Source organism: Arvicola amphibius, chromosome 3 (genome assembly GCF_903992535.2).
Source record: "Arvicola amphibius chromosome 3, mArvAmp1.2, whole genome shotgun sequence".
NCBI lineage: Eukaryota > Metazoa > Chordata > Mammalia > Rodentia > Cricetidae > Arvicola > Arvicola amphibius.
The window spans coordinates 28,455,841-28,473,254 of NC_052049.1; the positions used below are offsets into that span (position 1 = coordinate 28,455,841).

The 17,414-nt window shown below is 38.9% G+C and overlaps 1 protein-coding gene across 1 annotated transcript in view; it reads right to left on the minus strand.

Annotated features, from left to right (window-relative positions):
- Plcxd3 (phosphatidylinositol specific phospholipase C X domain containing 3) overlaps window positions 1–17,414 on the minus strand; it is a 148,914-nt gene that overhangs the window by 50,630 nt on the left and 80,870 nt on the right. Inside the window, exon 2 of the mRNA XM_038322618.1 lies at window positions 8,480–9,188. Coding sequence (XP_038178546.1) covers window positions 8,480–9,188 — 709 coding nt within the window. The remainder of the gene's footprint in view (window positions 1–8,479; window positions 9,189–17,414) is intronic.

Below are 17,414 nucleotides of genomic sequence, written 5' to 3' on the forward strand. Positions count from 1 at the left end.
CCTGTATAAACACACAATCTATTAGTAGACACTGAGTGCTAAACTGTGGAGATTTGCAAGAATAAGGATGGATATGAAGGTGAAATAGACCCATATAAATACCCTAGTTTATTAATTATAGCATTTTTCAGAACTTGATTATTTTGTTTTCTATTTATGGGTTTGGCCTGCCTGAGTGTGTATCTGTGTACCACATGCATGCAGTGCCCACAGAGATCAGGGAAGGATACCAGGATTCCCGGGAACTGGAGTTTGAGAGAGTTGTCCCTTACTGTGAGTGTTAAGAATCAAATTCAAGTTCGTTGAAAAAGCAGCCAGTTTTTTAAACAGCTAAGTCATCTCTCATGCCATAATTGTGGGGAATTATGAAAAATTTTGAGTTACATGCTAAAGACTTGTCTCAAATTTTTATCCCTAATAGATTCACTATTACCTATTTCCTATTTCCTTTATTTCCCTTCTTCTTTCTTTTGCCTTTACTTATCTTTTGTTTTCCTTGTGTTCTTTTTCTTGGTTTTTTTTTTTTTTTTTTTTTTTTTTTTTTTTTTTTAGATAGAGTCCTCAATATTTAGCCCAGGCTGGCCACAGATTAATGATGTTCTTCCTCTGCCTCCTAAATGCTGTGATTATAAATAAGTATTACATCTTCCCTTGGCCCAGTCTCGCCCAACCCTCAAGTTAACAATTTTGCCTGGCGATCGTGTCTACTTCCAATATCCAGGAGGATTACTATATTTTTTTGGGGGAGTTCACCTTCTTATTATCTTCTCAAGGATCCCAAATTTATAGGCTCGATGTCCTTTAATTATGGCTAGAAACCAATTATGAGTGAGTACATCCCATGTTCATCTTTTTGGGTCTGGGTTACCTCACTCAGAATAGTGTTTTCTATTTCCATCCATTTGCCTGCAAAATTCAAGAGGTCATTGTTTTTTACCACTGAGTAGTATTCTAGCATGTATATATTCCACAGTTTCTTCATCCATTCTTCCACTGAAGGGCATCTAGGTTGTTTCCAGGATCTGGCTATTACAAATAATGCTGCTATGAACATAGATGAGCATATGCTTTTGTAGTATGATTGGGCATCTCTTGGGAAGATGGGGAGAGAAAAGTGTGAACGGGAGAATGGGGGGAGCTCGGAGGAATGGGATGCTTGGGATACAGGAAGGGTGGATATGGGAGCAGGGAAGCATATATCTTAATTTAAGGAGCCACCTGAGGGTTGTCAAGAGACTTGACCCTAGAGGGGTTCCCAGGTTTCCAGGGAGACGCCCCCAGTTAGTTCCTTGGGCAGCTGAGGAGAGGGAACCTGAAAAGGCTAGTTCCTATAGCCATACTGATGAATTTCTTGCATATCACCATAGAACCTCCACCTGGCGATAGATGAAGAAAATGACAGAGCCCCACATTGGAGCACCGGACTGAGCTCCCAAGGTCCTGATGAGGAGCAGAAGGAGAGAGAACATGAGAAAGAAAGTCAGGAACGTGAGGGGTGCGTTCACTCATGGAGACGGTGGGACAGAACTAATGGGAGATCACCAACTCCAGTTGGAATGGGACTGATGGATCATGCGACCAAACCCGTCTCTCTGAATGTGGCCAACAACGGGGGCTGACTGAGAAGCAAAGGACAATGGCACTGGGCTCTGATTCTTCTGCATGGACGGGCTCTGCGGGAGCCTTCTCAGCTTGGTCGATCACCTTCCTGGACCTGGGGGGAGTTGGGAGGACCTTGGTCTTAGCATAGAGTAGGGAACCCTGATGGCTCCTTGGCCTTGAGAGGGAGGGAGGGGAGGTATGGGTGGAGGGGAGGGGAGGGAACGGGGAGAAGGAGGGGAGGGAACGGGGAGAAGGAGGGGAGGGAAGGGGGAGGAGGAGGGGAGGAGATGGAAATTTTTAAATATAAAAAAATAAACCACGAGAAAAAAAATAAAAAAAATAAATAAGTATTACAGTATCCATCTACTAATACCTGGGTTGGGAGACTGTAAGGAGTGAATGCACTTGATTCATGCAGAGCATACAGCACAGTCCCTGGCACATTACAGCAGCTGGGTAGCTGCAATTGCCTTCCCCATGTTTGCCCAGCTGGCTAATAGGGTATATACAACAGCAACATGGATTTTCTACATCACATGCAGGGAGATGACTGTTGACTGGGATTTAGTAGTCAGAGCTGGCCCATTGTATATCTCTACGGGATGCTTGTTCACCTAGAATGATGCTATGAGGGTTTCCCAAAATTCCAATGGGCAGCACTGCCTGTAGAACTGAAGTCACTGTGTTAACATGTCTTACCTAGATTTCTCTTTCCAGCACTTACTGTTTCGACCTTGGAACTGCTGTGGGTGAATGAATGTAGCTTCAGTTTTCCCCTTCCTCAGCCAACCTACATATTGGAGTTATTTTTATCCCCAAGGTTCAGTTCTGATCTGACCATTCAATTTCCTTTTAATACAGCACTGATTAAACTTAGTCATAAAATCTTCCCTTCAGTTTGCCGATAACTATCTTTTGTGTTCTTTGTTTTCCACCTTATTGTCGGTTTATTTTTCCCATAAATTTTTATTGATGTGTGAAGGCTAATTAACACACTCATTTTATTTGCAAACTTTTTCCAAGATGACCTTAGTGCCCCTCTCAGTGACTAAATTTTAGAGAGATTTTATTTTGACAATTGATCTTTGACATCCTAATTCTTAGAGCATTAGAAAATTTGCAATTGCAAACTATTTCTCTCCCTCCTTAAGATGTAATTTTCTCTTTGTCTTTTACCAGTACATTCCCAAACTTTGTTTCTCAAGGACCTGAGCCATTTTCTTGAAATATAATACTCAAGTGCCCCTACCTCCTCCATCTCTATATACGTCTAAGAATCTAATTCCCTTGAGCACCTATTAGCAAACTTAGACGATCCAATAATAGTAGGTAACCTATTCCCTTATGTTTTGTGTTCCATTGAGATCACTCTTTGGTGATCAACTCTATCATTGATGCCAAGATGTTCTATGTCTGTACTTGGTGCTTTCTATGTCTGTAGCCTGGGTGCCACCCCCTAAATTTGTCTTTGCTTGTCGCAACGGCAGCCTGTCTTTAAAACCAATCAAAACATTTCTAGGCACTAGGCATCATTCCTGTAAGTCTCTATATTTTTTTTATCTTTAATTCTTTTACTACTATTATGCAATTTGTACTTAAGTTATATTCTTCGATTTCAAACTTACTTGATAGGTGATGTAACAATGGTATCTAACTGATTTTAACAGACCTCACACCACTTAATATACCTCACTCTTCAGAACCCTCAATAGCTAAATACTAGACTGAATCTAGTCCACTTGAATATATTGTCAAATTTTGTTTGGATACTACCATTCAATGAAATCTAAACAAAATTGCAGTCAAATTTTAGAGCTTTCCAATAGCAGGGAGATAGCACAGTGTGGTGGCTTTAAGACTCTCTACTGAAATACAGTGTTCAGAGTAGAATAGGTATGCAAACAGGAATTAATAAACACAGCAACTTGGGCTTAAGTTTTGGGGTCTATACTTTCTTGGCTATGCTATGAGGTGAAGTTGGCTAAGGCTTCTAATACTTGATTCTTGCATTATTAAAATAGAATAGCAATATGCCAGCATCTGATAGATTTTATGAATGTCAAATCAAATAATGTATGTAAAACAGTTTACTATAAGGCCCAATAAAAGTCACCTTAAGACAATTGACAATAGCACATTATGATTATTATGATCATACAGTGTATTGGAAAATATTAATTTACTTACAGAAATACATTGTCTCCTAAAATCTGACAAGTGATAGTTGCTTTAAAAAAAAAAGAAAAAAAAACAAAAAGCAGTAGTTTAATAAACTTCCACATATCAGGAAAAGAATCGACTCAAGATGTACACCTTCTTTTTAAGAATGTGTGAATTTCGTGGGGGTGAGGTGTAAAAGCTGGTGTTTGGAAAATAAATTAAAAATAGTCCTTTAAGAAATCAAAATCTGTGTCTTTCGACATTGCTGAAGTGCAGAAAACACGTGTAGTTTTTAGGACTGATGGTCAGACTGAAAGCCGAGGTGCTCAGATCCTGGCTGGGTTTAGTTTCCCTGAAAGTCACCCAGAATTTTAGCTACCAGCTTCTCTGCTCACATGCTTGAGATTTCATCAACCAAGCTATTAGAAAAGATTGCTGCAGAGGGAAAAAGAAAGCTCATCTAATTCAGGATTCATTTAAAACTTCAAAGTTTCAGGTGTGGATCCTTGAGTCCCATGGCTGGTGACTGCGTGGTGATTTTGTTTTGGATCATAGAAAAGTTTGTCGCATCTTTCGGTTCTAACATAAAACTTTTGGGGTGAAGAGCCGCACAGTGGCACAATGAAATAGCTGGAAACCATCCGTCTATTTTTATGCTTCTTCAGTTGATTTGAGGAAATGGCAACAAAAATGACCCTTTGCTCCCTCTTTTAGAGAGAGGCAAGTAACCTCTGCTGGCCACGAATCAAGGCCAGAAAGGGGCATTTTCAAGAAAGCTAGAAGGTCCCTCTCCTGCATCAAAGGTAACAAAGCAAAAACTCAGGTTTCACATTAACACTGCATTCAATTCAGCAATGCAAAGGTAAAATGCAGGTGACCCTAGTATGTGCAAGATGAAGCACAGCTGGAGAATGCTCGTAACACTGGTATGGTGGCCAGGTTACAAGGCCGATGGATCTGTAAAGCAGCGGCAAGTCACTTGAATGATCTTAGAGGGCAGATTTCATTCTACCTAGAGGATCCTTTTTTTAAAAATTAAATACCTTTTTTCTTTCCTTTATTTTTTTGAAGCAAAGTTAGAATTCACCAAAGTTTGAATTTTGATTTAATTAAGGTGGGGAAGGGCTTGAGCAAAGGATACTCGAGGCTGGGTAAAGACCTCAAAAAGAACAAGTCGCACCTCTAGGGTCTTCCTGTCTCCCTTTCTGCCTTCTCCCAGGCTTATCTTTCTCCTTTTGGTGCTATTGTTCTACTATTCCAAATATGTAAGCCTCAAGCAAGTGAGAGATACTGAGTTAGAACAGATGGTTGAAAACAGTTCTTCACAACTAATTTCATGGGCTCTTAGTAAATATTATCTCAAAAAAGTGTGTGGAAAACACAGTTAGTTAAATCAAAACAGGATTCTTCAATAAAATATTTGTAAGTGTCTTTTATATGGTAATGTGCACTGGGACTCTTGTGAGAACTGTGTAAAATACAGTCTTCAGTACTTTTCTAACATTTGATACTTTATCTCTACAAGTCCTCCTTTATAATAGCATACCAGAGCATAAATAGCCAGAAAGCAGTTTAAGTATGACTTAGAAGCATCCAAAGTACATCAAATGCTATAGAAAGGTAAATGAAAGCCATTTCCTCTGAGTATGTCCTTTGTGGGTTTTTCAAAGACTGCTTTTCTACTTGGGAAACCATGGAATGGCTCTTGGTCAAAAGGCAAAACAGTCTTGTAGTATAGGAAAATGTTTTACTAAATAGAGAATTGTATATTGAAATGGGTGTGCTCTTGTAAACTTAAAGAGATCATAGGGAGACTTAAGCCATGCCTAAAATATAAAAATTAAAGATACAGTTTCTTTCTGCCATGATGAAGGCAGAATGGCCAAAAAAAAAAAAAAAAATGGTATCAGTTTAGCCTGGGGATTTCTCTGTTTATTCACTATTTCCAGTGGGATCCCAGGGTTTCATCAAAACATGGAGACCTGCGGGGCGGTGGTGGCACACGCCTTTAATCCCAGCACTCAGGAGGCAGAGGCAGACGGATCTCTGTGAGTTCGAGGCCACCAGCCTGGTCTACAAGAGCTAGTTCCAGGACAGGCTCCAAAGCCACAGAGAAACTCTGTCTCGAAAAACAAAAACAAAAACAACAAAAAAAAACCAAAAAAAAAACAAAAAAAGGAGACCTTATGGGATACAATTACTAAAATAGCACATTTTTATATGTACATTAATCCTTTTCTTGCTAATTTGGTGAGAGGGTAAGTAGTCATTTGTCAGATCAGCTAGTCTTTGTGGAAAGTGGTGCTATTAGATGAAAATCTTTCTTGATTTGGGATATTTTGATGGAACTAAGTGAGTTTAGCCTTAATCATCTGGGAGAAGAATGTGGGCTCTCAAAGGCAGTTAGAGTGTAAGCAAAGGAAAGTAGTGAGAAGAGGGGGATGGGAGGAAGAACGGATTCCACCAGAGGGTGTTTGGCTAAGATACAAAGTCATATACAAGTCGTCAGAGGAGGTATCTCAGGGGAAGTCTTAAAATTACAGACAAAACGCTGAACTTACTTTTCCAATTATGTGCATTACAGTGCTTATGCAATTTCTCTCTAGATCTGTAGACCTTCAGTAATATCTAAAAATCATGGAAGACACTGAGCCTAGAGCAATGGAACGCGTGGACAGGTTGTGTGGGATCACTGATGTCTCAAACCCTGAAGCAGTAGTTAGGGCTCAAGTTTTAAGAGAAGAAAGGTAGACATTATAGGAAATGACATGGAAGAGATTTCAGTGCTGTAGGTGTAAAACGGATGCTTTGCAATTGCATTTAAATCTCAAAGCATGTGGAGATCCCAGCTAGTATGTGATCAAAAGAAGAAAGTTATGATTCTGTAAGGAAGACTATTTTACTCTGGGGATCTGTGCCTCTCCCTATCCATAAGTGACAATAGCTCCAAATGAGTTGGCTTTTAATTTTAATACTCAGTTGGCTACATCTATTTGCATACTTTAAATGGCTTTTAAACTTAACATGACTTGCTGGGCGGTGGTGGCACACACCTTTAATCCCAGCACTCGGGAGGCAGAGGCAGGTGGATCTCTGTGAGTTCGAGGCCAGCCTGGTCTATAAGAGCTAGTTCCAGGATAGGCTCCAAAGCTACATAGAAACCCTGTCTTGAAAAACGAAAAACTAAAAACAAAACAAAACAAACTTAGCATGACTCTAACTACATAGTCTCCTTTTACTACCCTCGACTGCTTTTAGTTTCTGCTTTGGTAGATGGGCCTCCATTCTGTTTGTCAATCAAAAACCTCATCCTTTCTTCTCTCAGTCTTAGCACAGAGCTGACCCGTCACTCTATGATCTTATCCTTTATCACACATCATCCTCTTTCAAGTTCTCCTTACTTCCTCTCTCAATGTGGACTAGCTTACTGAAAGTGGTCTAAGCCGCTTACCCACTTACCCTCATTCTGTCTTGCAGTCTGCATCAATTTTTATCTAAAAGGCACTTAAACTGCCAGACATCAACAGCTAGCTCTCTACCACTCGCTCGATAAAGTTCTCTGCAGCTTAGCTGCAATATCGGTTTCAACTATAGTCTTATCCTCTAAAGATTTTCCCACTGCCGCTGTCCACACATCGCGAGATTCCACAGGATCACCCACGCTATTTTCACTTCCAAGTTCTTTTCTCATTTTCGTATCTTTCCACATGAGACTTTGACTCTAACCAAATCATCCATTCCGCCCAATAGCACAATTCAAACTATCAATTAAAAGACTAAAATACATTCTATGAAAAGAATGTGGCTACTCCCCTTCTTATGTTAATATTACTTAATATTTTAGCTGAAATAAATAACATGCATGGTTCTGAATGCTGTTACTCTTGTTGGTGGAAGTTATAGAGATCTTTGTTGATGTCTCTAATAATACCTTATGGGTGATCATGGCTCTACCTTGTTAGCCAGTCTTGACCAATGGCATGCTGTCTCATTGGAGAACAAACTTTCCTGAAAAGGCAGAATATGTAACTTATAAGGCACAAGATGTGGCTTGAGAATGGGTCAGAACCAAGCATCTGTTTTATCTTTCACTGATGAAGACGCCTAGAGGAAAGTATTATATTTTCCTAGACCTATTTTTTAATCTGTATGATAATATTTACTTTTCATGGTTGTTAAATATTAAATGGCATTCAGTATATAAAAACACTGCAAATAGCAAAGCAAGAGCCTTCTAATGTGTGGAATGCTACACAGATACATAAAGGAGCATCATAATCAGGGGACAAGACTTGCCGCTGGATGCAGAATATATATTGTTACACATAGATATGTATCACAGAAGATAAATTAAAGTCCAATGAATATGAAGTTATCTGGAGAAAAAGATACTTGTAGAACTAATCAAGTTAAGATGAATTAATCAAGGCAGGCCCCAATTCAGTATCGTTTTATCCTTATAAGAAAAGAGGCACATGGAAGAGAGACCACATAAAGAAGGTACAATGGGTGATGTATCTATAAACCCAGGAACAAGAACTGTTAGCTCTCACCAGAACCTAGGGGAGCTTATTAGCTTAAGTCCCCCAGTTGTGCTACTGTGTAACCGTAACAAACTAATGCACCTTGGTAAGGTATTTTGCTCTCTCAGTTTTGTGCTCTGTAAGTTGAGTTTAGACTACTAGACCATTCTTCTGGCTTTCCGAAGGGCACTTACCTTTCTGTGATTGTTTCTCTGAGGCCGCTTGCCACACCCTTGACCACAGTGCTTGCTTTGGGTGTCAGCACCACCTGAGATATAAAAAACGAGCCCTTCTTTCTTCTCTCAGTGATGGATGCCTGAAGAAACTGGATCAACTTCTCAGGGTCTGTCGTATTTGCCCAAGGCGCTGGCATCATCTGCCCAGGCCAGAGAAAGGGCACCTCCAATGCCACTGGACTGTGGTAGAAGACCAATACTTGGTAGTCCTTCTCCCATAGGTACTTTAGACTCACTTCCTGGGCGAAAATAGCAGGGCACATTTTGTTCCCATAGATGTCTTTCAGCATTTGGACCAGTTTTTCATGGTGATATTTCTGCATCCCATAAAAATGGTTGAAGTCCAAGAATACTACCTCTTTGGGGTGCTCTGTGAGAAATGCATTGATCTCTTCAAGACCCTCATTGACTTTGGCACTGAATAAGCCATGAGCAAAGTACAGTTCATTGTCTGGGTCTCTAGGCTTGGTGGAAATTCGAAGGTCAAAGTAGCGAATCCCAGCTCCTAGCTGGCCAGTGAAGCTCATTGTTTGAGTGGCTAACCATTTCCTCATCAGCTTCTTGGCTACAGTTCCAAACACAGAGACAAAGTTTTGGACAGTTTCTGGCTGCTCAGGGCCTACAGGAGATGCTTCATCAATGTAGAAGCTGAAGGAATCATGGGACCCTGGGAAAGCAACAAGGCACAATATGGTTAATTTCTGGTCTTTCCTACAACTCACTTGTTTCCCCCCTGAAAAGCATTCACTCTCCCCTCAAATAATTCAGAAAAAAACTATGGTGAAATATTTATTTAGTGTTCATATGTTGTGGGGATTCTTTGAATGGCCTGGTATAGGTGAGGAAACATTTCAGTTAATCAATCTGATGGCAAAAGTGTAAATGATTTCCTTCAAATAATTACTTCAAAGGTCACGTAATCATCTGCTATGAATTAAACTTACCACACGAACAAGGATGGGCTTTCTACACCAGAAGTGTAATGATTCATGAAGTGTGATGTATGACAATTCATAAGGACTTTGTCCTCAACTTTCCCATCTGTGGTGATTAATCTTGTCATTGTGACAGGATTTGAAAATCATCAGGGGGACGTTGGTAGAGACAGTTGACTAATATGGGAGTATCTACCCAGAATGGGGGCAGTAGTATGGTATCATGTATCATGTCCTGGTCTGGGGGCTGAGAGAGAGAGAGAGGGAGAGAGAGAGGGAGAGAGAGAGAGAGGGACAGAGGGGGGGAGGGTGGAGGGAGAGGAGGGAGGGAGGGAGGGAGAGAGAGAGAGAGAGAGAGAGAGAGAGAGAGAGAGAGAGAGAGAGAAAGAATGGAGTATCAGAAGTCATCTTTTTGCTTCCTGACTACGTGTGCCTTGTGACCAGCTGCTCTATGCTCCTGTTGCCACAGACGGGGCAGAGCTCACTGCTATTCCTCCTTCACTGTCCCTCACCCTTAAACTGTGAGTCAAAATAAGCTCCCTATTCTTTAAGGTGCTTTTTTATATGGTATTTTGTCATAGCAGCAAGAAAAGCAATACACCAGTTAGTTCCTTTTGTTCTAACTTTATAGGGATTGTCTCAATGAACAAAAAAGTCCTGTGTACAGGTAGATAACCAGAGTGTGAATTCTCACCCAATACATTTGGGAAGCAAAAGAGGGATGGTGAGATGGGGGAAGGAGAAGTAAGGGGATAGTACAACTAACTTCATCCCTGACCTTGTACTTGGCTAGTTGTGGACTAAGATGAGATCAGATGCTTTTTACATAAACAAGGGACTTTCTTGTAAATTAACACAACTGACTGTGCTTAAAAATTAACCATTATTTTCTCTCAAAAAAAAAAAAGCTTCTCAGTGGAATTGATTTTCAAATTTGTAAGAATCCCTTCTATCAGAAAACAAGAGGTATTTATTTAGTTATTTATTGGGGGAAGTTAGAAGTGTCAAGTAACCATAAATGCAGTGACATGTTTATCATTTCTTGTAAGTACAAAGTGCCATTGACATGTGATCAGGACCTGTAAAAAAATTATCTCAAGGTTGAGTTTTATCTTTCCAGTCTTTCTTGAGTTCTTAGTCATGATTACTGAGTCATTGAAATGGAACTCATGCATCTTGGATGCTTCACACAGCAGGAAAGGCAGATGGGCTTCCAATTGTGACACGCTTTTTTTCATTTTCATGACCTTGTCCCTGAGCCATTGTTGCCCATCTGTCACTTAGCTTTCTCTTGTGTTCCTTTTGTTACCTTGATTCTGACATAGGATCGACAAAGAACTGATTGTATTTATAGATCTTTGAATTCTCCAAAATCTTACACACACACACACACACACACACACACACACTCCTCTAAATTTATGGAGGCAACATGTCAGGGCATTTGTCAAATAATCTGCTTGTCAGATTTTTCCAGGGATGCAGTATTAATCTTGCTTGCATTCTATAACTATACCTGTGTGTGCTCCATCTCTGTGCATGTGTATAACCATTTATCATTGCAGAGCTGAAACTGCCCATAGACAGAAGTCAGACAGCATCAACTTTTGATACTGTGGAATGTGCTGTGATAAAATAATTTGCAAATGTACTTTAATATTCAGAAAATTGTGAACTTTAAGGTTTAGAACAGAGAATATATCAGAGTTTTAGGCTTTTTAAACAACAAAAGGTAATCCAAAGAAACTGAAATGCCATGTTGAGTTTAATCTTAAACTGTGTGATCTATTTATCTTTAGTTGATGGTATAGGAAGAAAATGTCAGCCATCTCTGAGTAAACTAATGTTGGAAGTTTTTTTGTATCTGTCACTGTCTTATTTTAATAGGTATTTAAATTTCTGAATATTGATTCATTAGTACCTGTTTATCTGATTTCTAATCTAAGCGGAGAAGCTGAACAAAGTGTACTGTAAATACACAGAGAAATGTATGAGTTTGAGAAGCATTATAATTGAATGATGTAAGATCAAAATAGTTAAATAATCATGTGCACCCTAAACAAGTAAGGAAAGGTTCCTCATGCAGGAAACAGGGTGGAAATATTGGATACGTCTTCAAGCTTATAAAAGACATAAATTTGAATCAGGCAGAATGAAAAGCAAATATATCTAGATTTCTTATTCTATAAATGAGTTTGGGGGTGTTTTTTCTATTTTTTAAATTTTCATTAGTGTCTATTAGCTATACATAATAATGGGCTTCATTTTATTTCAACAACTTCATACAAGAATATAGTATATTTTGATCATATCCATTCTTCCTTCTTGTTCCCTACTCTTGAAAGTATTTCCTTCTTTCCTACTTGTCTTCCAATGTCTGGACCTTTCTTCCTTCTTTTCTTCCTTCCTTCCTTCCTTCCTTCCTTCCTTCCTTCCTTCCTTCCTTCCTTCCTTTTATATATTTCTAATAGGTGTGTGTCCCACTGAATTTAATTACAGCTGCTTGTAGCCTCATAAATAAAGATTATTCACAGGAGTGTGCGCACCTTCCTCGAGGAGATAGGATGGGAAAACCTCTACTTCCCTCCCCCACTCCTAACTGCATTCCTGTCCTCAGGGACAGGGAGCCCTTATCTCATTCTTCTTCCTGACTTTCCATCATGGATTTACTTTCACTATCATGAGCTCTCATAGCCAACATTTTAATGTGAAAATAAGCTTTGAAAATCATGTGAAATTAAAAAAAATGGTTTCAAGATTATGTTATTTGTTGGCTTTCAAGGAAAATGTGTCTTTGAGCTCAAAAGAAGTTAAAAATAACAAAAATTAACAAAAACGTTAAAATTACACATAAAGAAACAGTTGATGCCTCTGCTAACATTTCTTTTAGACTAGGTGCCTCCACGGCATATAGGAAGCAGCTGTTGGGGGCGGTGTACTGGGACTGTTTCATTCTGTAGGCCTTGTCTAGGAAAAGAGTTAAATCAGTCCATACTAAGGACAGTCCATGCATTATTATGGGGGTAAATAACCTAACATGGGTTTTCTCCAAAGAAAGTAGATTGATGACTTTAAATTCTATTTGGAATGATTTTTCCTAATGCCAACTTTTCCCACTGAGCTCTTTTCAATTGGGTTGACCTTAAAAATAGAAGCCATACTTCATGGCCACTTAGAAAGAGACAGAAAACGTTCTCCTACCCTCGTCTCTTTAAGACTGGAAAGCTCTCCTCCTTTGTGAGTCTTCTGCAGTCTGTGATCTAATCTATTGTTCTGTGCTGACTTTGTGTTCCTGGACTCTTGACAGCTTTCATGCTCGGCTTCCAGCTAACAACCTGAACCTAAATGAACCCTCGTTGTTTTGGACTGACTTTGTCCTGTCTTCTCAGCAAAGGCCTGTGCACCTCTCAAAATGTAGGCATATCCACCTACCTGTGTTTGCTCTGGCTCTTAATAATTTAACTCTAAGAGGTTATTCTGTTACATCTTTCAAAATTGACACTTTGATTTTTCCTTCACTTGACAACTACTTTTCTCACTCAAGTAGCGTGATTGTAACACTTCTTAGGTAGTCCTTAAAGCTTTTGCGCTAAATTTTAGGCTTTGTTACCTTTGAATATAGCCATTTAATATTCTATATTTTTCTTGAAGCGTTGCCTTAGCTATATTATCCAAATTTTGCTTTGTGGTATATCCTACATAATTTATATGTTTTATTTTCTGAATACTTAATATTTATATATTATCAAATAGATGTTCATTTTTTAATTTTATCTTAATTCAAATCAGAGAACATCTATGCCATGTATAATTATTTTATTAGAGAAAGGATATTTTAATGTAACCAAGGATAGCCTGGAGCTATGTATGTCTCTCCTGCTGACATTGAACTCAGTTTTCTGAGTTCTGGGATTACAGGAGTTCCCCATCATGTCATCATACCCAGATTGTAATTTTCATCTTTTAATATGTAGTCAGCTTTATTTTATTTTATTTGGTGACTTTACTGTGCAGTTGGGAAGAATGTTTATTCTTTTGCTACTGAGTATGCTGTAAATGTTTATTAGGTTCATTTAGTGGGCGATTTTGTTCAAATCTTTCATATTCCTATTGTTTGTCATTTTGTTAATTACTTAGAAAGAAGTTTCAAAATCAACCATAATGTTTTATTATTATCATCATCATCATCATTAATAATGGTCCCCATAGGCTCATATATTTATTAGTCAATAGGGAGTGGCAATACTTGAGAAGGATTAAAAGATATGGTTTTGTTGGAGTAGTTGAGGCTTTGTTGGAGGTAGTATGTCACTGGGCATAGGTTCTGCAGCTTTAGAAGCGAAAATCAGTCCTAGTGGCTCACTCTTCTCCCTGCTGCCTTTGGCTGCTGATATATAACTCCCAGCTCTTTCAGTATCATGTCTGCCTGCATGTTGCCATGCTTCCCACCATGATGATAATAGACTAAACCTTTGAAACTGTAAGCCATCCCCAATTCAATGGTTTCCTTCCTAAAAATTGCTGTGGTCATGGTGTCTCTTCATATTAATAGAACACTGACTAAGATAGCCATTTTTTTTTGCTTTCTAAGTTCTGAAGCTTTGTTAATAATTTCACAAGCATTTATAAATGTGAATATATCTTCTGAATGAATTAATCTTTCCAATATGCCTTCTCCTCTCTCCCTCCTCCCTCCCCTCTCTGGTACTAGATGTTAGGTCAGCATAGCATTATTGTTGTTCTAACATAATATGACTATAAATAAATACTGTATAGAATATAAATATTGTAAAGATAAAAATAATTGAGGTTCAAATTGCTGCCCATTTTTATATTGTTATAACTAATGGAACATCCATTCACTTAAGACTAAGCAAATATCATCTGCACAAGTGAACATAGGGTGGCTGTACCAGCTCATGATGGGGATGATAGAGACAGTGAAATCCTAAAGTTGCAGAATTCATGTTTGGAAATGTTTATTGGAAATTAGAGTCCTCGACAACATGTGTCCAAGATTCACAAGTTTAAAACCAAAGAATAATTACTCCCCTTATTGTTGTTTTGAACAACAACTAAAGACTCACATCCATTATATTAATAAAGTTGGTATATGATTGAGACTGACTTCTAGTGCTCCTCCTTCAAAATCCATACAGTATTATTTATGAAAAATATTCCAGATCAAGTTTTGGTTGCTATCTGTGTTTGATCATAGCCTCATTTCAAATAAAACTATTGGTTTAATATGCATTGAAGAAGAGGTATCAAGTCAATTTCAGACTAAATGACCCAGCAAGTTAAAGTCAGAAAGGTATGCAAGCATTCAGTTCCAATAGCCACAATTTCACCAGTGAATCCAGGCTCTGACTATGTCACAGGAAGAATCCCATCCATCGTTACCCCAGCAGAGCACTGAGCTAGCGTGTGTCTGCCCAGGACATAAGCCTCCATCATCACCCCTGTTCTTCTAGGAATCCTGCTTCTGGCAGCATATTTCTTGGTTACTTGATAACCTGATTGTCATATAATCACGGAAGTAGCACTACAGAGGCAGGAAAGCATGGGTGTCATCTTCCACTACGAAGCAAAAAGGACTCCTGGGTGAAGAAATTATAAGGTGGGCTTATTTTTGTGACCATTTTCTGGGACAGAACAAAAATGGTTAGGATTGTTTCCATGCCTTATGAGAAAAGGAAACTGGACTGAAGTTTTCCTTTTTGTCTTTCCAATATGTAAACACAAATCCTAACTTCCTTTCTTCCGGTGTGGTAAAGTCCTTTTAGCAACGATGGTGGACTTTCCTTCCCCGACTTCACAGTTCATCTGTCTAGGATGATGTCTACTTGTCACTGGGTGTTGGATGTCTGTCAACTTCTTCCTCTATCATTGTGTCTCCCTCGCCAACTAAAACCCTCCATGTACGCACACTTGATGTTAAACCAGACTGAAAGCTTTTTAAAAACAAGAATAAAACAAAGCATATTAAAAAGGAACATTTTAAATCTCTTGGGCTTATTCCAGCATCCATCTTGTATAAATACAAAAATATTTTATCTGTATCCATCGGCCGAAATGGTTTGCAGAGGAAACACTACAGAATGAAGTAACCACTTCTGGTTTGCGCAAGAAAACACCACAGAAGTGAAATAACTATATCTATTAATAATCACTTTTACATGTTAGGCCAGACAGGTCACTTTAGACAGCATCATTAGGCCTCCTTCCTTTTCCTGAGCTTGGCTGGACCATCTCAGACGATCAGATGGTGAAGGCTAGTTTGTCTTCTCTTTATCCACTCTGGTCCCTTCTCTTACTGGGATAAGGCTATGAGTACCACAGCCTGTGTGAAACCTTAGGAATATTGCAAATGGCTGTGAAAGAAAACCTGCCTGTCACGTCTGTGACTTCATCACCACTTCTTGACACCTGGCAAGGTACATGGCTAATGCCATCTAAACGAATTAAAAAAAAAAATCAGAAAATTCTGCTCAGTCATCCTGAGCCTCTTGGTGCCTATATACTTCTTAGAATATTTAATCTTTTCCTAGTTTCTTCTTCTTTCCCTGCCTTTGTCCCCTCTCAGGCTCCCTCCTTTTCTCTTGTTCTTGTAGCTCCTAGTTGAAAGTGCATCCGGGCTATGACCACGGGTTTCTCAGTTCCTTTTGGTGATCTCATCAATTTTAGTTTCTTTGTCTTTCTAAAATGTCAAAATCCAACACATCTGCTTTTGTCTGAGTTTTAGAATCCCTGCCTTTAAGGAAAGTAAATTTCATTGCTTTATTTACATCTTGAATTGAAATGTTCCAAACAGAGCTCAGTGTGCTTCTAGATGTGTCCTTCCCTGTGTTCACCAGCATATGTAACTATCTCGCCAAATTCTGTCTTTTCCTTGAGGTTTTCTTCAACTTTATCTTTGCCCCTCAAGCCACACAGTCTTCATGTTGCGCTGTGTTGAAGTAATTACAATTTTAAAATAAATATCCTATCTCAGAGATGTTTCTTTATTTTCATCCCAGTGTGAATAGCCTTGTCTTGTGTGGATTACTAAAACAGCTCTCAAGGACCATTTTGACTGAGATTAGCAGGTCTCCCAATCAGTCCTGTTGTCAAACTTGTTCCTCAAAGGTTAGCCTGGCTCATTCTCCAGAATGGATTTAATCTGAGAGGAAAAAGCACATGACTCCAGCCCTCTATTCATCAGCAAGCTTGCCTGCTTCCCATCTTTTCACTAGAAGGCTTTGTGAGCCAGTAATTTACCTTGTCTCAGCTCCCCTAATGATACTGTTTGCTTTGATATGCTGCTCCCTGAGAATTTGGACATGCCATTACTAAAGGCTAGGCTCGTCACTAGAACATGGTCTGCTGAAGCTACTGTCCCTCACTGCTCCTACTGGAGTAGAAAGAAGCTTGTTCAGTTCCCAATTCCTTCTCCCAAATCTCTAAAGACCACCCTCTCTGATGCTGCCCACGTAACCGGGAGCACGACGGAGCACGGAGGACTCTGCACTTTCCTCTCAGGTGGTAACATCCCTGAAAATACTATAAAATCTACTAATCTTCTTTTATTAATGTAACAATGAGGAAAATTAAATATATTACAAAATAACATTCATACTCAACTTACTTTTATTCAGTGCATACGGGCAATTGAGGCTCTCTGTGACTATGTGATGTTCAACCCCACAGGAAAAAAAAAATAAAAGCCTTCAAAATTAATCACTTGTTTCTCACCTGACAGCCTATAATTAATCTTGTTAATTTTTGTTTATTGCACATATTATACAAATCAGTTGTTTGTGTTTTTGGAAGAATGTGACTAAAACCTTAAATAGGAAGGATTATATCTCATTTCTGACACATGTTCCTGACTTAATCCTCCATTATATGACTGTGTCTTTGATTTAAAAAAAGATTTTTTTTTTGGTCCACAAAGATAATGAACATGTATCACACAT